General features: G+C 45.1%; 1 protein-coding gene across 1 annotated transcript; it reads right to left on the bottom strand.

Moving 5' to 3' along the window:
- Window positions 1-961: 961 nt before the first annotated feature.
- On the bottom strand, window positions 962-25,764 carry LOC139756804 (ethanolamine kinase 1-like). The gene is made up of 8 exons (XM_071676608.1): window positions 25,640-25,764; window positions 8,306-8,425; window positions 7,568-7,702; window positions 7,025-7,186; window positions 5,542-5,636; window positions 5,088-5,314; window positions 3,979-4,207; window positions 962-3,236 (listed from the first exon to the last, which is right to left on the bottom strand). The coding sequence occupies exons 2-8, from the start codon at window positions 8,423-8,425 to the stop codon at window positions 3,038-3,040; spliced, it is 1,167 nt and encodes a 388-aa protein (XP_071532709.1). The 5' UTR covers window positions 25,640-25,764; the 3' UTR covers window positions 962-3,037.
- Window positions 25,765-27,396: the final 1,632 nt, after the last annotated feature.

Genomic DNA, 27,396 nt, shown 5'->3' with positions numbered 1-27,396 from the left:
ATATATATATTCTTTTTTTTTCTTTTCTTTTTCCAGGAAGGGAGCGGAGGGGGGGGGGGGGGGTTGAGAATGTTCCCTCGGGGACCCAGCCCTCTGTTCTTGGCGCTGCCTCGCTAGCGCGGGAAACGGCGAATGGTATGAAATATATATTCTTGTCGAGGCATTAATGGCTCGTTAGATCAATTACACTAGTTCCCTGTGAAGTAACTTGAGCAAGTTATCTGTGAAGTGGTTCCTGCTGTTGAACCATGCCGAAGACGGCTCGCTGAAGTATATATAACACCAGGTGATCAGGCCAGTAACTCCTGGTGGCCAATAACCACTCATCAAGGGACCACAGGGTGTTTGACGTATGGCAGGGACTCTGCTTGATTGGTCATCTGACCATCGGCAACCAAATATACCGACCCATAAACAACATGACCTGTGTGAGGGCTGAGCCTAGGCATAGCCAAGAAGTTTGTTGTTTCACCATCTTGTGTGACGTCGCGTTTCAGATTTGGGTCTTCGCCTTCCGCCCTGGTAGATCTGAGCATCTGGGTTATGGTAAAATGGTCGATGGTGTTTTGCTTAACACCCTGCAACGTGACGGGAAGTATAGGCTCATAAAACTAACCAAATCTAACCCTGATTTATCTGCATTTTCCTCAACATTATAATATTCTGTCTTAGTTAAGGTATTTGAAATCATAAAGCAAAGAAATTTCACCATTTCTTCTTTGTAAAGGAACAGAGAATTGGGCCAGGTGAGGGTATTCCCTCAAAGACCCAGTCCTCTGTTCTTAACGCTACCTCGCTAATGCGGGAAATGGCGAACAGTTTGAAAGAAAAAGAAAAAAAAAGAAAAAAAAAAAAAATATATATATATATATATATATATATATATATATATATATATATATATATATATACACACACACGTGTTTATGCCTATTTGAGTGTGGGATACACAAAGACTATACTATTTTGCTGTATGGCAAGATTTATTCAGATAACTGATTTACTCTTAGAGTGGAACAGATGATGGTAACACAGGTAATCAAACGCTACAAAAGAATACCAAAAGATCTAAAAGATTAATAATTAGAGAGAACCAAATGCTCTTAACTGGAACCACACCTAATTCTCTTCAGGCGAGATTTGGGGGGTGAAAAAAAAAAGAAAAAGCTTTTAGCATGGAATGGTTAACTTGAATATATATATACACACAGATATCGTTCTTGATCCCTTTGGTCCTTGTTTATTATGTCCCTAATACAACACGTCACCACAGAGGGTACAAAGCAGTTACCTTCCTTTATGAGCCATTGCGAAATGATGATACACCAGCATACATTTCGAGGCTCAGGCATCAGTATAGTCAAAGTTACTCTCGAGGCATCTCCCCCTTCGAGAAGCCAGAGACTCCCAGCTCCTCACTATGAACCCCTTGGGTTAATCTTACGAATAACTGAAAGTGTTGAGCTCGCATAACTAGATTTAAGATCTGTTTCCGTAGCGTGAGACAAGGAGGAGGGAGAAAAGAAGAAAGAGAATCTTTAATCCTCTGATCACTCCTGACGATCTTCCCACATAGGTGAAACGCTGCATAGGGCCAGAGGAAACACATTAAGAGAATGTCCTTTTCAGAGCCTTCGACTCTGGTCAGGAATCAGATTCAATCAGCAAACTATACAGGATGTTTTCCAAGGCCGAAGATCCATCTGCGCTATGCACGAGATGTCTCCAGGACCTTGGAATGTGTCGACATCGGAAGAAACCATCCTGAGAGAAGTGGAACAAACAGGGAGGAACTATGTCTAGGATCATTATATGCAGGTACATTATGTTTAGGACAAGGGAACAGGTACGTGGGAACCATCTTCAGCAGTGTGGAACACGTAGGCAGACATCTTCAGCACAGCGGAACAAGTAGACAAAGGCCATCTTCAGCACGGTGGAACAGTTAGACAGAGGCCATCTTCAGCGCTGTGGAACAATTAGAGGCCATCCTCAGCACTGTGGAACAAGAAGACAGAGGCCGTCTTTAGCACTCTGGAACAAGAAGACAGAGGCCATCTTCAGCACTGTGGAACAAGAAGACAGAGGCCATCTTCAGCACTCTGGAATAATTAGACAGGGGCCATCTTCAGCACTCTGGAACAATTAGACAGAGGCCATCTTCAGCACTCTGGAACAATTAGACAGAGGCTATCTTCAGCACTCTAGAACAATGAGAGGCCATTTTCAGCACCGTGGAACAATTAGACAGAGGCCATCTTCAGCACTGTGGAACTAGAAGACAGAGGCCATCTTCAGCATTGTGGAACAAGAAAACAGAGGCCATCTTCAGCACTGTGGAACAATTAGACAGAGGCCATCTTCAGCACTGTGGAACTAGAAGACAGAGGTCATCTTCAGCACTGTGGAACAATTAGACAGAGGCCATCTTCAGCACTGTGGAACAAGTAGACAGAAACCAGGACAGAAACTAGGACGAAAGACACGTAAACAGGAAACATGTTAAGGATGGTGAGCCAGGCGGATTCTGACCATCTTCAGGACCCCAGGAGAATGTAAGCAAGACCCAGCCTGAGGAATGGAGATCAGGCAGAAGAAAGGCATTTTCAGGGATGTAAAAGACGATGCGGAGGAACCGTCTTCAGGGTAACAGTTGAATAAGGCGTCCAACATTCATCTCCAGAACCACTGGACACTGCTGGCAGAGACCATGTTCAAAGCAGCGACGAAAGACGGACAGGAACTCTGTGTGTTTGTATATGTGTGTGTTTGTGTGTGTAGACATCACTCATTCATGTCTTGCTGGTGCCTCCTTCCTGAAAGTCGATTGTAACCTTTAGACGCATCGAAATAATGAAAAAAAAATACACTTCCTAGTTGTAATAACTCAAGAAATAACAGCACATAAATGTTCTCTTAAAAAAAAAAAGTGGTCAAATATTTAAGAAAAAAAAGTGCATCTTTCTCTCCGTTAACACTTTCATATCAAGAATTTTCATATATACGGTTCTGTTTGCCTGTGCTTTTCAATATTCGTTCAGCTCGTGTTGTTGACTGTGGTCGGAGCTTCGGCTGGTGTCGGGATGTTGGCTGTAGTCTGGCTGTTGGCTGAGGTAGAGATGCAAGCTGAGGACGGGCTGGTTAGGGCGACAGAGGGCGAAGCATTAGGCTGTAGGACTAGGTCAAACACCTCCTGCTTCCTCTTGTTGTACTCTGCCAGCCGCAAAAAGCCGTACCTGGTGGTAGTGAACTCGCTAAGTTGACTGTCTCCAGTAGAATAAAGTCTCTCTCTCTCTCTCTCTCTCTCTCTCTCTCTCTCTCTCTCTCTCTCTCTCTCTCTCTCTCTCTCTCTCTCTCTCTCTCTCTCGTCTATCTATCTTTCTATCTATCTATCTTTTTTTTTCGTGAGCCTGGAGTAGCCTTTCACTCTCCGTCACTCTCTCCACCCTTAGAATAAGTCTCAGTTCCCCCTCATCTTTAGTCACACACTCTCTCTCTCTCTCTCTCTCTCTCTCTCTCTCTCTCTCTCTCTCTCTCTCTCTCTCTCTCTCTCTCTCTCTCTCTCTCTCGTCTATCTATCTTTCTACCTATATATCTGTCTATCTCAGCTAAAGCAGGATGACATTATCACCTGCTTCATGACGAAACAACACGCTAGAGCTTCATTCTCTCGTCTATAGCGCTATAACCCTCTTATGTAGAACTCTCTCTTCCCATGTGTCTTTCGAATGCTTTCTGCTCTACATATCCTCCTCACATCAATCCTCCTTCATTCTACCTATTGCTAACCCTCCCTATACAACGGAGGTCATCCATCTCTCCTTCCCTCACGCCCCGCCTACAACCCATTAAATGAATTAGCAAGACAAATGTCGCCAATACATGCGTGTATCTCAATTACTCCGAGCCGTCTGTGCTCTTAAATCTCTTTGTATACCCTTCATAACCCCGTGGCTCCCTTCCGTACCGCTGACTTACTCGAAATAGTCGAAGTCTATGGATGAGTGACAGGCTTGGAGGAAGGCCCACACGCCCCAGAAGAGGTGTGAGGCCAGGGTGAACTTGGTGACCCAGCCGCGCCAGAGCTCCACCTCCTCAGTCGACACCTTCTCCTCAGGCAGGCCGCAGTAATGTGCCAGGTAGCTCCGCAGCCACGCCCTCTGCATCCCTGGACTCGGGTACAGGCTGAAGTCCAACTCCTCCATGCCTGCAGGGCAGTCCAAGATCTTTGTAAGGTATGGCCAACCCCCTTAGAATTAGTCGACAAGATGGTCAAAATCGTACGTTTGACGAATCTATGACCGGGTCGACATCACTCAAGACTTCATCATAGAAAATGTTGCACTAGTAATCATACGGTATAGAAGAGTTGCCTAGTGCTAAAGGACTATATCTGCTTGAACCTAAAGGACCAATAATGTCTGATCCTGCACTATCAGCTTCTGATGCTACAAGAACCACTGCTTCGTGGTGTCCAGTTCACTCTGTGACTCGACACTACACTACCCTACAGCATGACTCTTGAGCTACAGGAGGAGATCCACAGGACTGGAAGTGTGCCAATGCAACACAGATATTCAGAAAAAGGCTATAGATCTCAGCCCCGAAATTATCGACCGATTATATCGACGTCTTTCGTTGGCAAATCTAAGGAAACCGTTGTTCAAGACGAGATCATGAATCGTAATTGATCGAAATTTGATTTGCATCATAATTTTGCACAGAATCGTTCTTTTCTGACAAATCCGCCTTTATCACTCTGTGATATCAACATACACTTTGGAAGCATAGGTTAATGTCATTCCTTTAGATTATGAGAAAGTACTGAATGGAGTTCCACACCAAAGATTATGAGAAATATTAAGTTATATAGATATATAGGTATAGTTATATAGGTATAGATAGCGTTGTAGTTCGGTGGTAAGAGAAATTGAGTGAAAAAAGGGGGTTGTGATTGTTTTGTCTAACTTCCTCAGCCCTAAGGAATCTATTTTATTCTTCTGTCACAAACAGTCTCGAAAAGTACTCATTTATCCGTAGCTTTTAGGCTGCTTTGGTATTTCTCCGTACGGTCATTGTTAACTCACCCGAATATTCATTAAAATGGTTGGCAATGTCGAAGGGTTGGAAGTTAGGAGCGGCGTACTCGTAGTCTATGAAGGAGGCGGAGATGGTGTCTGGGTCCCACACGATGTTCCTCATGACCAGGTCGTTGTGGCAAAAGACGACGGGGCAGCCCAGAGGCACAAGGTGGCTCTCCAGCTCGTCTGTCAGGCGAACCAGCTGCTGCTTGGTGCATCCCCGAGCCTCAACCCTGGTCACATACCCACAACTATATCAAATCTAATTCTTATGATGCAGAATGGTGCATTATGCTGGCTCTTTGTGTTCATGGTGAGTGTTTATCAGTAGCAAAGCTGAATTAATGCAAGATTAATGAAGATGTTATTAACTATGTACACACTATATATATATATATATATATATATATATATATATATATATATATATATATATATAGGAACATATGGCAAGGCATACCTCCGTTGCTTCTTCGAGTCCGTGCAGGAGTCAGGAAGCAGGGAGAGGAACTGCCTCAGCTTCGGGAACAACATGGGCTTCTGCCTGTCGCCAGCCTACGGGAAACACACACTGCCTTACTCCCTCTTCGAACCAGTACACTTCCGTCCGGCTTCACTTGCAATTAGTTAGTGCAGACATGACTGTACTTCTGAGAGGCTTCACTGGTAGTTAGCATAGAAAATGACTGTCCCCCTGTCAGGCTTAACCAGTGGTTCATATAGAAATGACTGTTCCTTTAATCGTGCTTGACTGGTAGTTAGATATATGATATTACTATACCTCTGACTGACTTCACTAATAGTAAGTTAGTATGGACAATATCGTAACACTAATTGACTCCACCAATGGTGTTTTCGTGGTAGTTACTACAAGTTACTACACGAGTGTTCCTCTGACTGGCCTCAATAGTTAGTTTGTTCGGCCGTAACTACAACCTCAGGATGGTTCGCTTCCTCACTTACCATTTGCCATGGTCACCATCAAAACATAATGGCAAAAGACGTGTCCCTGGGCAAGTGACTTAAGTGCCATGCGCTTCCTGAAAAGCACAATTGTCCAACCTTTGAAAGGAGGAAGATAAAGAAAACAGATTGGTCAAGAAACTGATGTGGGGAAGTTACATTTTCTTTTCCTCTGTAACTTGTGGAACCTGGCAACTTCCTCACCTGTCTGTATCTTGTGGAACTTAGCAGCTTCCTCACCTGTATCTTGAGGAACCTGGCGGCCGCCTCACCTGTATCTTGTGGAACCTGGCGGCCTCCTCACCTGTATCTTGAGGAACCTGGTGGCCTCCTCATCTGTATCTTGTGGAACCTGGCGACCTCCTCACCTGTATCTTGTGGAACCTGTCGGCCTCATCACCTGTATCTTGTGGAACCTGGCGACCTCCTCACCTGTATCTTGTGGAACCTGGCGGCCTCCTCACCTGTATCTTGTGGAACCTGGCGGCCTCCCCAACAGTATCTTGTGGAACCTGGCAACTTCCTCACCTGTATCTTGTAGAACCTGGCGGCCTCCTTACCTGTATCTTGTAGAACCTGGCGGCCTCCTTACCTGTATCTTGTAGAACCTGGCAGCTTCGTCACCTGTATCTTGTGGAACCTGGCGGCCTCATCACCTGAATCTTGTGGAACCTGGCGGCCTCATCACCTGTATCTTGTGGAACCTGGCGGCCTCCTCACCTGTATCTTGTGGAACCTGGCGACCTCCTCACCTGTATCTTGTGGAACCTGGCGACCTCCTCACCTGTATCTTGTGGAACCTGGCGACCTCCTCACCTGTATCTTGTGGAACCTGGCGGCTTCCTCGCCTGTATCTTGTGGAACCTGGCAACTTCCTCACCTGTCTGTATCTTGTGGAACCTGGCGGCCTCCTCACCTGTATCTTGTGGAACCTGGCTGCCTCCTCACCTGTATTTTGTGGAACCTGGCGGCCTCCTCACCTGTATCTTGTGGAACCTGGCGGCCTTCCTGGTGACTGCGCGCCAGACAGGCTCCTTCGTGACGTCCCTGAAGGTGAGCGGAACACCCGAGGTGAAGGCGTAACAGAGGCCGTTGGTAAAGGCAGCGAAGACCTCCGGACCGCAGCCCGCTTCGTGTACCACCTGCGTCAGGAGCAACACCACATTCGTTAGCTCTTTCGCCCCGACTCGCTAACACATTGTTAAGAGCAGAGTGCTGCGCTGTGTTGTGTTGCGACAGCGTTGGTGTCACGAAGCAGCTTCGTTTTGAGGTATGTGGTCAACATAGTGTTGTGATCGTCAGGTAAAATGAGATTGAAGCTGTGTACTCATTATGCACATCTACTAACAAGTTGACAAGAAATGGCTCATGCGGTCGTTATCGCACACCTCGTCAGCCTATCAAAGGGAACGCATTGTCTCAGAAGGGGGAGGTGGGTTTACCTGACCCGCGTTACCTAGTGTGCCACAGACAAACAGTGGAAAGTTGGCCATGATATGTGAGTTGCTTGTGTGGAGGTTTACCTTCATTGTGTTGATCTCCTGCTGTCTGTCGATGAAGAGGTGAGTGTTGTTGCCATAGACCCTGACGAGGACCTGTTCGCTCTGCCCACCGCACCACACACCCACCAGGGTGTTCGTCACGCCCTCCGTGTACGTCTGTCCACAAAGAGAAAAAAAAAACACGGTCACCCGACCACTCGTACGCATATAAGCAGTCTCACTCACACGCGCACTCAGAATCACGTAAAGAATCAGAATTGAAAATTCAATCCTAAGTTGGGGTTTTACATATGTCGAACTCTGTATCTATACATAACTTCTCCGTCGTCACTTTATGGATGTATATCAAAGAGCTAGATCAGGTTAGATCATGTTAGGTTAGGTTAGGTTAGGTCGGGTTAGGTCTGGTTAGGTCAGGTTAGGTTAGGTCACGTTAGGTTAGGTTAGGTCACGTTAGGTTAGATTAGGTCAGGTCAGGTTAGGTTAGGTCACTTTAGGTTAGGTTAGGTCAGATCAGGTTAGGTAAGGTCACGCTAGGTTAGGTCAGGTCAGGTTAGGTTAGGTCATGGCTGGGTTAGGTCAGGTTAGGTTAGGTCAGGCTGGGTCAGGTTAGGTCTGGTCAGGTCAGGTTAGGTTAGGCTAGGTCAGATCAGGTTAGGTTTAGGTTCATGTTAGGTTCGGTCAGGTTAGGTCTGGTCAAGTCAGGTTCAGGTTCGGTTGGACAATGTCTTACGTACGGTCGAGGCCAGAAGTACTCACCTTGAAGTGCAGGTTGTGGTGCTGCCACTGTGGACGGATGTGGGCGAGGACCTGCTTGGCCCCAGCCCGCAGTCCCGCCTCCGTCGTCCCATCCACCACCACCGCCAGCGTCCTCACCATCTGCGGCAGAACCGCCGTCTTAACAATCACTTTTTGTCTCCGTTTCACACTAACGTAGCGCCACCAAACATCTCATGACTACCCAGGTTTACCTCGCTGCTATTACCAGGTTTACCCCGTTACTATTCAGGTTTACCTCAGTACCACCAGATTTACCTCACTACTACCCAGGTTTACCTCATTACTATCCAGGTTTACCCCCCTACTACCAGGTTTTTCCCTCACCAGTAAGTGTTACCCCATCACTATGGCTACTCCACAACCCGATTTACCTCACCCGGGGTATCTCATCATTCCTAGGGTTACCTCACCACCATGGAAGCTTACAATGAGTGATACCTCACTATCAGTTTTGCCTCACCGTCAGAAAAGTCACGAGACTACTCAGTTTACCTCACAACCATGTTTACCTCATTACCAGGGTCACGTACACACTTGCTCTACGAGAGCCGCTCCTTCAGACGCAGGGACAAGTTGATCTGTCATTGGAGTTGCATTGCCACCGTTCTTAATGATGTGTGTTACAGGGAGAGAGTTTTACAGTCTTGTTGCCTTGTTTCTTAACCTTGTAGAAGCCCCACGTCTTGACTCACACACACACACACACACACACACACACACACACACACACACACACACACCAACCTAAGCCAGATACCCATTTATCAACCAACCCCGAGAAGGTAGGACAAACAACTGAGTTGGGTGTGGGCCGACTACCGCTCCTTGGATTCGAACTAGTGTCGACCCGAAAATGAATTGTGTATGTGTGTGTGTGTGTGTGTGTGTGTGTGTGTGTGTGTGTGTGTGTGTGTGTTCACTATTTGCATGTTACGGGGAAAATGTTTGACACTCGTTTTCCGCTTCTCTTAACTTTGCATACATGTACCATACATGTACTCTTATGTTCGTAAATAAACACATACGCGCGCGCCAACCTAAGCCAGGTACCCATTTATCGACCGGCCCTTCAGGTAGCGGCAACAGCTAGGTTGGCTGTGGGCTGACTACCCCGGCCAGGATTTGAACCCATGCTGGCCCGCCCATGCTGACTCATGGTCAACAACGTTAACAAATACTCCACGTGTGTGTGTGTGTGTGGGTGTGCGTGTGTGTGGGTGGGTGAGTGTGCGTGCAAGACTTAGAGGATCCATAAGACCTTGGAAGAATGGCTGTGTATGGTGGAGAGTTTAGATGGCAATAGAACATGCAGCCATGTAAGTATGACTGGAGGTTCCGAAGACGTGATTCACTGGAGGAGTTGGTGATACGGTCCTTCGAAGTTCAAGAAGAAGGTGTGAAGAGGCGGTGACACGAGTGACGAAGATACACGAATGTGATCATGAGGGTATTATGAAGTAAGGACGATGGTACAGTTACTTAAGGGTTGCGGGGAAACACAGACCACGCAGACCCAAGGTCTGCCCTAAACCCTGAGAGAGAGAGAGAGAGAGAGAGAGAGAGAGAGAGAGAGAGAGAGAGAGAGAGAGAGAGAGAGAGAGAGAGAAATGGATATGCGAAGGAAATGAGAGTTGTTCATGGATGCTTCCTGTGTGAGACACGGTGCTCATCTTGCTGAAGCGAGGCTGTGCGCTGCCCCTAACAGGAAAGACCAGTAGGTCGGCCTTGCCACACAGGATGGCAACAATTGCTCGCCTCCTACAGTGTTACTGACGCCCTACCAGGTAACTTTACAGAGATAGGTAAGAAGAAGAAGCTCCTCTCAGGATCCCAGTAAACCCCCTGGGGAAAGGGTCGTGTGCGTAGGTGACACAAGACGTCCAGGACTGAAAAAGCGCCTTAAGGTGAGGCTGTGGTGTGGTGGCGTTGGCGGCCCACCCGCGGGCCGGGGCACAGCAGGGGTGAGGCGGGCACGCTTCCTGTCGTCAAATAGAAGAGCTCTGGTGGACCTGTTACATCAAGAGGGAGAACCCCACTCACGGACCCGACTGCCTCCATGCGTCGCTCCCACACTTAACTTTAACCGACTTCCGTCAATATCCTCAACCTGGCCCGCTGGCTAGGGGACCTATGAGGATCCTCCCACATCCTTACAGGCGACGCACATAGCTGGAGGTGCTGGAATCCACATCAGGACGAAGCAGTCCGAACGGTAGCGACGTTTTGTCTCGTCGTGGTGCAGGAAGCGACGCCTACCTGGGAGACGAATCGTAACTTTCGAAGGAACGGTTGAAATCAACGTGAAGCAGTGAGGGGGGGAAGAAAGAAAAAGAGAGTTGGGTCGAGATGAACTGACGTCAGGTTTCCTCGAAATTCCTGTAGAAATATAAACGGTTATGACCATTAGGAATTTCCTTGCCTTCCTGCATTTACGTTTTCCGGCCTCCGTCCCTAACCCTGCTGCTCGCCATTCTCGTCTCGCAGGATATCAAACATTAACCGGGTCCAGATTATCCTCTCCTATACAGATCCCAAACACTCTCTCTCTCTCTCTCTCTCTCTCTCTCTCTCTCTCTCTCTCTCTCTCTCTCTCTCTCTCTCTCTCTCTCTCTCTCTCTCTGATCTGAAGAGAACTCACCGATGGGTGTTTAAAAATAAAGATCTGCCGGTAACCCAGATTAAGGATATCGGAGGACTGCCTAACGAGTCAAAAGGATTTGTCAGAGGCAAACGGACGCTATCGAAGACGAATGCAGGGTATCGTATTTTGCTGTTAAAAGTGTTAATCATGATTATGACACGATATATATTCCATGTGTGGCGAGGTGGCGATGGGAATGAATAAAGGCAGACAGTGTGAATTGTGTGCATGGGTATATATGTATGTGTCTGTGTGTGTATATATATGTGTATATTGAGATGTATAGGTATGTATATTTGCGTGTGTGGAAGTGTATGTATATACATGTGTATGGGGGTGGGTTGGGCCATTTCTTTCGTCTGTTTCCTTGCGCTACCTCGCAAACGCGGGAGACAGCGACAAAGCAAAATAGAATAAATAATAAAGTATACATACATATATATATATATATATATATATATATATATATATATATATAGAGAGAGAGAGAGAGAGAGAGAGAGAGAGAGAGAGAGAGAGAGAGAGAGAGAGACAGACAGACAGAGAGGTGGATGAACAGCCGGGTGTATTGACTGTGGACCCACTGCCGCAACCGATTCGAACCTATGCGCTTGACCCTGGGCGGCCCGTGAATGCGTCACGGTCAGCAGTGTTCAACGCAACACCACAGCAGATTTTCTCACAAGCCATACGCTCGTAGCACTTTTCACAAGGCTTTTTTTTTTTTTTTCGTCATACTCTATCATACGCTTTCTCCTGGCCAACCACTGATGTCACCTACCAATCCCTTTCTGGCAACAAGTAGTTTCCATGCAATGTTTTCCAACCATTTCTGAAACTGGTTTTCTGTGCATGCCCCCATCTCAGTCACTACCATCCTACATACCTTGACCAGATATGCTCAGTAGATTTATATCTCAGATTTTCGAGAATCCACTTTTGTTTCCTCTTGCCCTAATATAACAACGATATAGGGGCATTCTGTCAGCACTCAGGCACCTCACCTTGGGCAAATACATACTTGGAAGAGCCTGAATAACAAATGAACAACATTGTCATCCCTTTTCTTCAGAAACTCATCTGCAGATCCACTCACTCCTGCTACTTTGCCGCACTTCATCTTATGCAGGTTTTTCACCATCTTCTTTCTTTTCACTAAACCATATGCCATGACTCTATTGCTCCGCACACCACCTCGTCCCAAACACAACCAGTCCGCCAGCCCGTCATCTAAGACATTCCAAAGTCCTTCAGATTATTAGCTCAATCTCTTTTTCACCTTTTTTTTTTTTTTTTTGCCTCTTACCACTTCTCAGTCACAACGAGTCTCCCATTTGTATTCTCGATCTCTTCACACTATGCGCCCCCTTCTAAAGGATAATCTTGCTCTCCTTGAAGTTAACCTATTTCCCTAAGCCCCATACCTTATTTGCTGTCTTTTTCAGCCTCTACGCCCTTCTCTTGACCTCCTATCGGCGTCTTATGTGCAACTCCCAATCACACGCACTCCCTTCTTGTACATGTCGTACATACCCTTCTCTTCTGTCTTTCATAAGCAACTTACCTTCCTCATCCCACTACTCACTACCCTTTCTCATATGCCCACATCCTACTTTCTGCGTACCATACACTTCGCTTGCATATGTAACCACTGCTTTCTTAAATACCTTTCACTCTTCACCCACTCCCGATTAGTTCATTTACTCTCACCCGATGCCATTCTTCACTCAGTCTTTCTTGGTAACTCTGCATACAAGCCGTTTTTCCAAGCTCATTTACTTTCACCACTTTTTTTCCCCACCTATGTCATTTCCTCTCTTCCCTAAAGCCACTCCAGTCGTGCACGCTCCTCTCCACTTTAAGAATGATACAGACATTCGACATCCCACCTGCTGCCTTTTTAAACGTATAAGAAGCTCTCCTTTGCACCTCTGTCATTCAGCACATAACTAGAAACATCAACCACAGAAAGATTGATACAGCACTCCTTCACTATAAGTTCCGTGGTCAGACTTCATTTGGTATACTCTGTTCAGTACTGATCACGAAACCTCTTCAAGGAAAACTAAAACGATTCCAAAGAAGAGCAGCAAAACTAAATCCAGACCTCAGAAATCAGCCTTACGCAGAAAGACTCAAGAAACCAAAAATTATTCCGTTTATTGCTGATTTCCAAGATATCGTACGGAAGTTTTGAAAACACTATATTGTCGTGACAACATAACATTGAAAAAGTATATATATATTCATATTAGATAGAGATCCAGCGTTCAGAGTTAACAGTATGAAATGACAAGAAAAGTGTAACAGCAACGTAGGCAAAAATCTTTTTTTATTTTTCATTTAATCACCGGAAGATATTGTCTGTGTGAAAACGATCGGCACCTTCACACCATGGCTAGTCAAATACATCAGCCACGTCTGTTCTCGGTAAATAGACTCGTTTCAATCACGAAAAACAAAAAAAAAAAAAAAACAGATTTCAGACGGATTTAAAAGTTCGAATATTGTATTCTTGTGTCACACATCTGGAGAAGCTCTTTGCTGTCTAATGGACATTTCCCGTTCGCACTTTCCCATTAGAATTTCCACATTAACAAACCTGCTTATCCGTGCATGACATGGTGTTCCTCCTCCTTTGTTTTTTCTTTGTGTCGTCTGTTGTGTGTCTGATGATATGGTGTAGGGAGGAATGCGTGCCTTCTGTTTTACTATCCCGTCTCTAATGATATCTCCTGCTGGCTATTGTGCCAGAGGGACGGAAAGGGAGGGGAAGGCGTTTCTGCTTCACTATCCTCTCTCTTTAACGGCAAGATTCTGACCCCCCGGTGCACTACTACTGCTGTCCTCCAGCAGATAGCCTTCTCAAGGACCTTCAACTCTCCTGTTGTCAGTCCTTCTCTCATACATTTCTCTCTCTCTCTCTCTCTCTCTCTCTCTCTCTCTCTCTCTCTCTCTCTCTCTCTCTCTCTCTCTCTCTCTCTCTCTCTCTCTCTCCTCAAGTAGTGAGCTGCGTGATGAGAACTTTCACTGCAAGAGACGGAAGACTGCTGATGAGAATGTTGAAAGCAAGCGTGCGTGCGTGAGAAGTGAAAAATCCGTTTCAGTAGACTCACACCAGTTAGCGAATATTCGGAAGCACTTCACAGGCAAAATGGAGGGGGAGTCGAAACATAGGAACAGTCGTGAGGATGAGAACTCGAACTTTACAGCTTAGAAAGAAGATCAGATATACGTGATAATCCTACCTAACAAAGCGAAGGGATAAAAGACAAAATGAGATGACAGACGCTCGACACGAAAGAAAAAGAGTTGGTAATCTGCAAGAATACTATGGAATGTACCTAAAAGATATCAGAAATGTACGAAAGCCTCGCAGGAAAGACAGATGGACTATCCAGAGTACCACCAGGAGAAATAACAAGCAAGTGTGGAGCAGCTGAAGAGAAAATCTAAAAGAAAACCTGATAGATGGTTGAAGTCAGTCCCAGATGAACCCAGGATGGGCAGTTCTGTAACTGGCACAGCGGCAGAGAGAGAGAGACAGTATTGTTCGTCAGGTAGTATGAGCGGTGAGCGGCACGCGTTAGACCTGCCCCCTGGGGCGTCACCCATGGCCATTCTTCTTTCCCTGTGTGTCACCCATGGACGTCCTAATTCCCTGGGATGTCACCAGTGACACATTTTGCTTCTTCTAGGATGTCACCCATGACCATTCTGCTTCCACCGAGGGCGTCAACCATGGTCGTCCCATTTCCCCTGGGGTGTCACCCATGGATAGTCTTACTTCCCACTGAGCCTTACCCATGGCCCCTCATCCATGCGGGGCGTCACCCATGGCCATCCTGCACACACCTAACATTCTCCTTTCACTGAACTTTAGACTTATTCGAGCGCTTCGTTCCAAGCGTGAACTGCTGGACTGTACAGTAAGCTGATGGTTCAGTACCGCTGTCGTTGGCTGCCTCTGTTGTCAATCCAGAACGAGACTCCTGCATTTGCCACGTTCCCTCATGCGAGACTTTCCATTCTTCACCTGAGACACACTTCTCATACTCGTTCTTCTAAGGTACTCGCTTTTTTAATGTGAGGCACTGTATACTGTTCATACAAGACTCCTCCTCCTTCCCTTACAGGGTATTTGATTCGAGAGGCACAATCCTGCTCGTGTATGGCACCGATTTGTTCATCTGAAGCTTTGGATTCATCATATATAAGGAACTCAACTCATGTGAGGCACTGTTGTGTTGGACACACTCCTCACCTTCTTTGAGGCATTCTAGCTATGGGAGACTTTTGTGAGACGGCTATCCAGAAGATAGATCGCATCCCCTGGGTAAGACGCTGTTCATGTGAGATTCTGCTCGTGTGAGACATCAATCTGAAGTGAGACACTGTTATTGGGAGACTGCGCTGAAGCGTGACCCTGTTCATATGAGAGGGCACTGACGTGAGACTGCGCTGAAGTGAGACACTGTTCATGAGAGACTGCTCTTGACGTGAGACGCTGTTCATGAGAGACTGCTCTTGACGTGAGACACTGTTCATGAGAGACTGCTCTTGACGTGAGACACTGTTCATGAGAGACTGCTCTTGACGTGAGACACTGTTCATGAGAGACTGCTCTTGACGTGAGACGCTGTTCATGAGAGACTGCTCTTGACGTGAGACACTGTTCATGAGAGACTGCTCTTGACGTGAGACACTGTTCATGAGAGACTGCCCTTGACGTGAGACACTGTTCATGAGAGACTGCTCTTGACGTGAGACACTGTTCATGAGAGACTGCTCTTGACGTGAGACACTTTTCATGAGAGACTGCTCTTGACGTGAGACACTGTTCATGAGAGACTGCTCTTGACGTGAGACACTGTTCATCACATTTCACTGCTCATTACATCAGACATCATTACCCTTTGGCCAAGACACTGCTGGTATGTGCCATCATGGGAAACCACCGACCCTCGCTTGAGGAACTTCTCGTCGTCGTTTAGATCGTCAGTAGGGAGAGGCCGGAGCCAGGACGTGATGGTGACAGAGGATGCAGGGCATGACGAGGTAGCACACGTGCCCGGGGGGTGGATGGTGGTGATGGTGGGGCGGGCCAGCGGACGTGGAGGGGTGGCGGTGGCCTGTGGAGTAGCCGAGCCGAGCAGGAAGACCACCGAGATGGACAACCGACCACCCCCTGGGGCGCTGGAGCCGGCCAGTGGAATGGCCAGAAATCATGTGAGGCATCACCACCGTTCGTGTCTACTGACGGAGGAGTGAGAGAGATGGGATAATAGAACGGTGGGGTGGGTGTTGTTATGGAGTGAGAGACGAAGACGTAGAAGAGGACGAGGAGAGAGTAACGAATGAAGGATGTAATGAAAGGTGAGTGGAGGGAATTCCCAGCGTGTCTTAGAAGGCGACTAAAAGGGTTGGGAGTGGAGTGGGGGGAGGCTGGAAATCCTCTCTTCCTGTTTTACTTTTCCAAAAGATGGAATAGAGAAGGGGACCATGTGAGGATTTTATCCTCTAAGACTCAAGTCATCTGCTCTTTACGCTAACGCGGAATATGATGATTATGTATAAAAAATCATATATATATATATATATATATATATATATATATATATATATATATATATATATATATATATATATATATACACACACACACATAGATAGATAAGATATGCAAGACTGGTCAAATAAGATAGCATTTGATAAGAACAGGGTTAAGAGCGTGCAAAGACTACAAGATTTTGTATATTTGATAAAGATAGGATGAAGAGTGTCACAATAGGGTTATGAGATTTTGCAGGAGGTACGGGCCTGCAGGAGGATGCCATGAGTGTCTGCAAGGGTTACGACTGATGGCATCAGGGGTGTCGGGTTGGAGTCTAGGGAGAAGTGGTGGTGGGTGGGTGTCATTTAACAACGCCATGGTCTACTATTGACATCACGCCAAGTGTGTGATACACTGGGAAAAGATGAAAAGTGGATGTTAGACATTTGTTGATGGAGCTTAGAAATCGAGAGTCAACTTATTTCATCTTAATCGAGGTGTTTTTTCCACTCTGAATTGGTGAATATTGGCCTTACAGACCTCAGAGGGATAATGTATAATAATGCTATTCCCCCTTAAAAAAATCCACCGTCGTACAAAGGAAAGAGAGAGAGAGAGAGAGAGAGAGAGAGAGAGAGAGAGAGAGAGAGAGAGAGAGAGAGAGAGAGAGAGAGAGAAGAAACTAGGAGAGATGGATTGCGTTCATGTTGCCGGAGAGAAAGTCCATCTCGAGCAGGCAGAATCTGTCCTCTGCGTCATCAACACCTCACCATCCAGTTCCAGTGGCCGCACAAGCAAATAGCCCATTGAGTCTCGTCGCCCTTCTGAATGCATTTTTGTCCTTGGGTCGGACGTCATTCGTTATGTATAATAATCACATTATTACGACTTCAAGATCTGATCGTGTAATGAATTTCATCTTGACATCACGTCAGGTCAGTTATGTAGAAGTTAAAAGTAGATATCCCCCGTTGTATTTAGAAGTTTAAAGTAGATATCTCCCGTTGTATTTAGAAGTTTAAAGTAGATATCTCCCGTTGTATTTAGAAGTTTAAAGTAGATATCTCCCGTTGTATTTAGAAATTTAAAGAAGATATCTCCCGTTGTATTTAGAAGTTTAAAGTAGATATCTCCCGTTGTATTTAGAAGTTTAAAGTAGATATCTCCCGTTGGATTTCTTATAACAGAGGACTCTTGACGTTAAAGATAGTCAGTGCTTTTAGCTAAAGCCAGGATTCTGTATGCCATAGAAGGTGGGAAAGTTCCATGACTCCGTTGTTGAGCTAAGGACTAGAAACTGACCTATTGAAGACACCATTGCTGGAGATTGTGCCACCAAGTCTTAAAGGAGCGCGCGTTGCAGATGTGCGGAGGGGGAAGCCAGATTTAAAGTCGTTTTGCCACTTTAGGGAATTATCTAACTGCGGCTAACGAGACGTTTTGCTCAACGACGTGCCCGTTGCTGAAACCAAGGCCCGTGTGTGTGTGTGTGTGTGTGTGTGTGTGTGTGTGTGTGGTATTCATCAGAAAGATTCCATAAAGAAGTTACGAAAGAATGCGCACAGCAACAGACGACTGGTGACCTTTCGAAACCTAAGTCGTCACAGGGAGAGTCGCATATGCTCAGTATATAACGTAGACCACAAAAGCAAATAGACGGCTTAAAAGGAAGGAATGTTACTGTAAATGACATGACCTGCGGAGGCGCAAATAACAGCAGTTGTGGTGAGTTGGAGCGAAGCATTTTGTCAAGCCTATTTCTGAGCGCGTTCAAGATCTTCCTCACCACCACCCTTGATGGTAAGTCATTCCAATACGTCAACATCCTATTACAGTAAAGAGTGGGGAGGAAAAAAAATAATGTTCACTTTGCTTCGTTCGAAATAGAACGCCTTGCCTGTGACCTATGACCTCATACAGATTAGATTGTATATATGTATAGGGTCGGAATGAGAATGATTTCATGAACTGAAATAATCGCATTGAATTGTCTCGTAGTAAACCACAACCTCTTCTCTAGGGTGAGTTAGCGTCATCGAGAGACGGTTCTCATAGGATTTGTTTTCTATGTCCAAGAATCCTTTTGGTAGCTTGGTGATTTACCCTGTCTCTCTCTCTCTCTCTCTCTCTCTCTCTCTCTCTCTCTATATATATATATATATATATATATATATATATATATATATATATATATATATATATATATATATATACATATATATATATATATATATATATATATATATGTGTGTGTGTGTGTGTGTGTGTGTGTGTGTGTGAGAGAGAGAGAAACTGCAGAAGCTGGTGACTGAGTTTGGTAAAGTGTGTGAAAGAAGTAAGTTAAGAGTAAATGTGAATAAGAGCAAGGTTATTAGGTACAGTATGGTTGAGGGTCAAGTCATTTGGGAGGTAAGTTTGAATGGAGAAAAACTGGAGGAAGTAAAGTGTTTTAGATATCTGGGAGTGGATCTGGCAGGGGATGGAACCATGGAAGCGGAAGTGAATCATAGGGTGGGGGAGGGGGGCGAAAATCCTGGGAGCCTTGAAGAATGTGTGGAAGTCGAGAACATTATCTCGGAAAGCAAAAATGGGTATGTTTAAAGGAATAGTGGTTCCAACAATGTTGTATGGTTGCGAGGCGTGGGCTATGGATAGAGTTGTGCGCAGGAGGGTGGATGTGCTGGAAATGAGATGTTTGAGGACAATATGTGGTGTGAGGTGCTTTGATCGAGTAAGTAATGTAAGGGTAAGAGAGATGTGTGGTAATAAAAAGAGCGTGGTTGAGAGAGCAGAAGAGGGTGTTTTGAAATGGTTTAGGCACATGGAGAGAATGAGTGAGGAAAGATTGACCAAGAGGATATATGTGTCGGAGGTGGAGGGAACGAGGAGAAGTGGGAGACCAAATTGGAGGTGGAAAGATGGAGTGAAAAAGATTTTGAGTGATCGGGGCCTGAACATGCAGGAGGGTGAAAGGCGGGCAAGGAATAGAGTGAATTGGATCGATGTGGTATACCGGGGTCGACGTGCTGTCAATGGATTGAATCAGGGCATGTGAAGCGTCTGGGGTAAACCATGGAAAGTTCTGTGGGGCCTGGATGTGGAAAGGGAGCTGTGGTTTTGGGCATTATTACATGACAGCTAGAGACTGAGTGTGAACGAATGGGGCCTTTGTTGTCTTTTTCTAGCGCTACCTCGCACACATGAGGGGGGAGGGGATGTTATTCCATGTGTGGCGAGGTGGCGATGGGAATAAATAAAGGCAGACAGTATGAATTATGTACATGTGTATATATGTATATGTCTGTGTGTGTATATATATGTGTACATTGAGATGTATGGGTATGTATATTTGCGTGTGTGGACGTGTATGTATATACATGTGTATGGGGGTGGGTTGGGCCATTTCTTTCGTCTGTTTCCTTGCGCTACTACGCAAACGCGGGAGACAACGACAAAGCAAAATAGAATAATATATATATATATATATATATATATATATATATATATATATATATATATATATATCATGCTGCAGTATGTCCTTTCATTTTTCACTCGCTCCCGATTCGTAAAAGTTCGAAATTGTTTCAAAATTCATTTGTATATATGCGAACTCATTGTCAGATTTTTTTTGTCATCTTGCAGCTGCATACGCTCAAATGCTGTCATAACTTTATGTAAACTCGCAGGTGCACACGTTCAAACGCTGTTGTAACGAAGTTAGCTGGCAGTTACACACGTTCAAACGCTATTTCAACTATGTTAGATTACAGTTGAACACATTCAAATGCTGTTCCCATAACTTTGTGTGTGAGGTTGAGTGTCGTGTGTGAATTGTAATATCTTTTTCAACGTACCTCATCGAGGATTTCACTGGCTTATCCATGCGTATTTTTTTTTTTATATTTAACGCATCTGAGGCTTGTCTGAGTAATCACTGTAGATGAAGATATTGGACTTGCTGGATACCAGTTGTCTTATCCTATAGCAAAAGATTGATGTCAGAGGAAGGATTCAGAGGTTCCCAGTACACCTGAACATATAGAGCAATTGAAGTTTGTTGTCATGAAAGGAACTTTTCAAGAGAATCAGCTGTCAGTTAAAGTCTTCGAGAGAAGGATCTGTCGGTGGGATTCTTTGAAATAAGGATCGGTTGGTGAAACTCTCAGAGAAAAGGATCCAATGGTGGAACTTTTTGAGAGGAGAATGTATCGGTGAAAAAAATTTTTGAGGAAAGAGGCTATTGATCAAGGTTTTTGAGAGAAGAATCTATTGGTTAAACTTGAAAAAAAAAAACAATAAAAGAAAACAGTAGAAGTGTAAAGGGGGGTTGAAGGGGTTAGAATAAAGTCTATGGAAGTGAAGGATCCTATTTATATGGAGAGAATAGGTGTGAGGATATCATTGTGGCTTGATTGGAACTAAAGATACAAATCATAAAATAAAGATGACGATAAAGAGGTATGTAATATGTGCCTTACGGAAGACAAAGCCTTGCATTAAAAAATGTTAGCATACTATGTGGGCTCAGAATAAAAGATCATATGGTTGGTAATGTTGTTAGATTTTTAATCCGTATTAATTTGGTTGCTAAACTTCAGTGATGTTGTTGATGATGGAGTCCAGGTGATGTTGTTGATGAAGGAGTCCAGGTGATGCTATTGATGTGGGAGGTTAAGTGATGTTAATGCGGGAGGCCAGGTGATGTTGCTGTGTGAGGACGCCAGGTCATGTTGATGTGAGAGGTCATGTGATGTTGATGCGGGAGGCCAGGTGATGTTGCTGTGTGAGGACACCAAGTCATGTTGATGTGGGAGGTCATGTGATGTTGATGCGGGAGGCCAGGTGATGTTGCTGTGGGAGGTCAAGTGACGTTGATGCGGGAGGCCAAGTGATGTTTCTGATGTGAGAGGACGTCAGTTGATGTTGATGCGGGAGGTCAAGTGATGTTGTTGATGTGGGAAGACGTCAGATGATGTTGATGTAAGAGGACGTCAGGTGATGTTGCTGATGCGAGTGAACCTACATATCCACACTTGGGGGAGAAAAGTAGAAACACAAAACAATATCTGTGAACGTCCGTCAGAACCTATTAAGACTAAGCCTGGAAATTGTTGTGCAAAAAATGGAGAGAGAGAGAGAGAGAGAGAGAGAGAGAGAGAGAGAGAGAGAGAGAGAGAGAGAGAGAGAGAGAGAAGACTTACGCTACTCTCCCCTGGAAGTGAAGAATGGATGATGATAAGGATATGATCATTCATGCTCAGTAACTTGGTATATACGCAGGTCCCACACAGCAGGGGAGAAAACATCATCGAAACTGAAAGAAATCACAAGCAAAAGTGTAGAAGGTGCTGTACACAAGCGACAGACTAACACCCATCTGGGATAAGCCTAAAGGTGAGGAGGAAAACGTGCTAAGCAATGAAAGATTGGGAGAAGCTGTGATATATACGTGTGAAGATAACATATCCTCAAGTCCTATCAGTAAAGAAATCCCCTACCATTACGTACGCATCCGTCATCACAAACCCATCATGACATATACACATGCACGCAAGTTCAATACACACATAAGCAAAAATACAAATAGACATACTTGCACTACTTCTAAACACACACACACATACAAATACTCACCCCTATCATGACCTGTAGTAAGAAAGTTTATGATGAGAATACGTCAACTTGAGGGTACACTGAAGAAATTGATGTACCTCACTAGGGAACAAGAAATGTAGCATAAAATGTTCAATCAAGCGATCAAAACTGGACATGTCTATGGTGGGGCGTATTCTTATCTGCCAGTAAAGGTATCTGAAGGGTGCACCGAACATGGGTACACGTAAGGGCAGATGATACATCAAGGAAAGTTGTCTGGCCCAAGAGCAATACACGCAATGAAGGACGGACGAGATCCCTGAGGTCATTTCTGGGACTTGAGGAGGGAAGCCACAAAGCAGTGGTGACTGAAGTGTAGCAGAGGTCTGGGAATTGTGACATTTGACAGATGGAAGGAAATATCGAACGAACCCACAGAGTACTCAAGTGTACTGAGTGTACGCCTTGTGCTCAGGACAATCAGGATAGCGAGTGGAACATTGGATTGAAGATTTAAGTGAACACAGATCGTTTCTGGGATCGAATATGCAACAATGAAAATGCATCTTTAAACAAGAAGATAAGGAGGAGGACATGGAGCGATTACAGGAGACAACAGACAGATGAACCGCAGTTACACTGAGAGACGCTTTGCCGAGTGAATTCATCAGGTGCAACTAAGCGATGATCCTATGGCTAGAACAATATCTCCAGGACAAGAGGAAAAGGAGGTCTTGGGAAGAAAGGGCTACTGGATATGATTGACTTCCTAAACGCAATTCTAGAAATAAACAGAAATAGGAATATCGATACACACACGAAAGATATATCAAATGACAGGCAGTGAGGTTTACTTCTGATACGGAGATGTGTAGCTAAGAGAAGCATGCGCAACTAATAGACTCGTCAGAATGGAGGATTTCAAAGGAGTATTTGCCTGGAGAGGTAGGCCAAAAGAAGATAAGCAAATAGACAGACGGGCAGAGTCCACACAAAAGGCAGAAAACGAGAGGAATCGGATGAGGCCAGAAGGAGAAACAACAATCAGTCCCACTTCTAACTCAGGATGGCCGAGAATGACAAGTGATACGTGCGTTACGCTGAAGGCGAGGTAAACACACTAACTCGGACTAGTGGATGGTAAGACGCGAATGTTTTAAGACCAGGTCAGGGGAAGCAAGCCTGACATTTATGGAGTACTGAAGACAAAACTCACAAAGGAGTTCAAGTCTGGTCGAATCTGCCCAGAGGGGTACACAATAGCAAGGAGGGACGGAGAAGATGAAGGAGCTTGAGGGATTTAAGGGATATTTCAGTTATAAAGAAATAGACTGGGAAGACTTAGAACCTCACTGAGATAAAGAAGTTCTTAAAATGGGCACGAGAAACAGGTGCTAGATTTTGTCGTCATGAATAGTGGTATGAGAATTAAGCATATCAGTTGTGATGCATCAGCTGGAAACGGTGATCATGTATTGCTAGACTATGACCATGGGTTTAGGAGAGGAAGTAGGGCAATCAAATGGGAGACAGGACTCAAAGGAGAGATATAATCATGGCATTTACTTAGAGCTGAGCAAGTGCTTCGGGAATATGAAATGGGAATGGGAGCTCTATAGCCGAAGTATCGAGGAAAGCTATGGAGAGTTCTGTGAGATCAGCAATAAAGGCTGGGCCGCTTGAGGTGCTGTTCAAGATTTTCGCTGGAGAAGCGTAGCGCCAAGGGAATGGAAGAGGCCAAATGTCACGCCTGTCTTCAGAAAGTGCACTGAACTACGGACTAGCCTCCAGAACAAATCCGTTAAACACTGGAAAAGATAATCAGAAAACATTCTGGACAACTACTTGCAAAGGAGAAACTACTTAACTTGGTGAAAAAATGGATTCAGAGAAAGGGGCGGGTGGAGGTTGTCATGCGTTACAAATCTCCAAGACTTGTATGACGGAGTGCGCTCCATCTCAAATCAGTGAAATGAAAAGAAAGCATTTGACGCTGTGCCCTATCTAGAGGCTGATTAAGGTGACCTACAAGCAGGAATAAGGGGAAGCCTTCTTCAGTAGACAGAAAGATACCGTGGTGGAAAGGAGCACAGGACATAAGTTAGAGGTATATTCATTTTTTGATATGGGCTGCTGTCACCAGTGGTGAACCAAAGGTCTCAAGCACAATCAATCTTATTGGTATGTGTAAATGTCTTTCATATGGGCTGGACTCTTACCTAAATATATTTGCGGATGATGTCAAGGTCGTGAGGGAAGGGAAAATAATGATGATTGTATCAGCGCCAACAAGGGACCATGAACAAACGTCAGAGATGGTTGGATGATGAAATTGAAATCCGAGTAAGTGTAAGATTATGAGGATGGGACACAGTAAAGAATGGCCTGGGCTCGATTGATTAGCTACAACGGAACAAACTTCAGCAACCCGTCGCCAGAGCTCCACGTCCAAGAAGTTGTTAAAGAGGCGAAGTGTCCATCACAAAATAGTAACGTCAAAGGATTATGGATAAGAGATTGTTTAATAAGCTTTTCTCAGCATCTTAGACCAAAAGTGGATTATGCTTTTCATGCCCGGTCATCGCACCAGAGGAAGTAAAAAAGACTGAACTGAGAGCGTCAGGAGGAGGAAGGACAACTAAGATGGTACCAGAACAGAGCTGCAGTGAGGGGCTGAGAGCCACAAACCTCTCCACCTCAGAAGAGAGAAGAGATAAGGGTGACTTGATTACAGTCGTCAAGTTTTCAAATCAGTTGGACGAAGTCGACAGTGAAAATTTCTTCAGAAGATCCAATGACAGAATAGCCGGTCATAACTTGAGGCGAAACAAGATGCTTGTTAGAGACGGTATGAAGTGGTGTAGTTTAAGTTTAAGGCTGGCTGATGAGTGGAACAGACAAAGTAATGAGATTATAAATGCCGCCAGTATTCTATTGTCTGGAAATGTTTGTGGTAAAGAAAGTGCAAGAGACGGAGGGACCTCGAGAGTATAGAGCTCTCTCTCTCTCTCTCTCTCTCTCTCTCTCTCTCTCTCTCTCTCTCTGCACAAAGAGGTAATTACACGTTACATCCGCCCAAAGCTGCAATACTCGCATCAGTCTTATATTTTCGTTTGTTGTGCAACAAGAAGCCTACGAGATCTGAGCAGAATGAGTTACGAAGAGAGGTGGGACGCCCTTGTGCTGCCTACATTGGGAGAAAGACGAATAAAGAGCAGACAGGAAAACTATAGTTAAGTTCCTAAGAGGTCAAGACGGCGTTAACATAAAACATGTCTTCGAAGCTAGTCGGGAATGTGACTACCAACTAGTAAATTTAAAAGTTTATATGACATCGAAAGTGGATAAGCGGTGGAGCTCCGAGACTTAAAACGTATCTATTCATATGCCCAAATACGAGGTAACTGAGAGATGATAACACATGCACTTTCGATTATACATGCTCCTTCCCCAAGCTATTATACCGTGCAAGTATTAATGGAAAGAATATACAATACATGAATATATGGTAATTGAAAACCTGAGCGATGTTGTTGAGGTGGTTGGTGGACGAGAAGAGGCCGTGCGGGTTGAGTGTGTGCTGTTGGTGGGACGACCCCGGCACTACTAGTGTCTTCTTCCTCCGCGGCCTGGCATCCCGACCCACACACTGGTGCCAGCTTGTCATTCGTGCTGTCATGGCCCCCTAAAGTTCCAGAACAACTTCTGAGCTACGCCCATAAGAAATAAGAGATCCCAGCTGCTACCCGTTTGGTAGTAATCAGTGGTAGTAAAGGTATCAAAAGAGATTTGTAAAATGAAAAAAAAAAAAAGGCATTTTACGATAGCTCTCGCTCTGCATCCGATGTTTTCCACTTCTTACTAATTGGTTCACAGGTGAATCATCACCCAATGCCCTGCTTCGTTCAGGCGAACCATGGACGGTTAAACGAAAGACGTAGACTCATTTCCTTCACCACACTTGTAGGTTAAGGGCTGAAGATGCCGATCATCCTGTAATCTGAATGCGTCTTTCCCAGGAAGTCAGATAGCATCGGTGGGATTCAACATAATCGAGTTGTTCTGCATAGAAAATTACTGGGGTTAGTTTCCAGTAAGAACGCTTTAACGCATTTGCAAATGTGGTGTCTCACAAGGTTTGCCTTGAAGCCTAGACGACTACCAGCAGTGTCTTGGAGGAGGGGACATGTGTGTGTGTGTGTGTGTGTGTGTGTGTGTGTGTGTGTGTGTGTGTGTGTGTCCCACAAAAGTCCTGGTCATACTTTCTCACATGTTCTTGGTCCTTCTTTAGTCTTTTCCACGGTAGGAAAGATGGTCTCCCTACCATGAAGGAACATAAGGACTCATGTATGCTGTCGGTTTGTTATTTCATATGAGTGGATAAAATCAGAACTTGTATATATGATCACATCCAGTGCCAGTAATGACCCTGTATTGTTGTATCTCTTCGACTATATGTTCCACCTCTCCGGCGACTTAGGAAAAACATATATTCCGTCCTCGGTGCCTTACCAATTCAGGAACATCAGTAAAGGCATTAAGCTCCAGCTGCGCTGAAGTCTTACACTTTGTCCCCCAGTCTGAATGAGATTATTATCTATCACCCGTCAGAAGTATGACCAGGGTGAAAAGCTTTACCATTCTGGGAGACACCAGGGATAGAAGCTATTCCACGCTGGGAGAAACCAGGGATTAGAAGCTATCCCACGCTGGGAGAAACCAGGGATTAGAAGCTATCCCACATTGGGAGAAACCAGGGATAGAAGCTACACCACTGGGAGAAACCAGGAATAGAAGCTATTCCTTGGTGGGGGAGACCAGGGATAGAAGCATCACCACTCTGGGAGAAACAAGGGATTAGAAGCTATCCCACATTGGGAGAAACCAGGGATAGAAGCTAAACCACTGGGAGAAACCAGGAATAGAAGCTATTCCTTGGTGGGAGAGACCAGGGATAGAAGCAACACCACTCTGGGAGAGACCAGAGAGAAAAGTTAATCCACTCTGAGAGAGGCATAATACAATGCTTTACGTGACAGTGCACGATGGGTTCCACGTCCTTTAATGCTCAGGCACCAATCTACGTGTTCGGGAAAAGAGATGCCTGATTATCCCTTCTCGAGACAAATTACCTTAATTCTAGCCTTCTGGGTAATGTGTCAGCATCATACGATGCTCCCTGCAGTTCAACTATTGGAGTCCGGGGCTATACTAGCATCGAGGCATGAGAATTCTTAAGGACTAGCCATCTACACACCATATGTATTGTGGCAGCCA

This window comes from Panulirus ornatus, chromosome 23 (genome assembly GCF_036320965.1).
Source record: "Panulirus ornatus isolate Po-2019 chromosome 23, ASM3632096v1, whole genome shotgun sequence".
NCBI classification, from domain to species: domain Eukaryota; kingdom Metazoa; phylum Arthropoda; class Malacostraca; order Decapoda; family Palinuridae; genus Panulirus; species Panulirus ornatus.
This window is presented reverse-complemented; position numbering and strand designations above follow the sequence as displayed.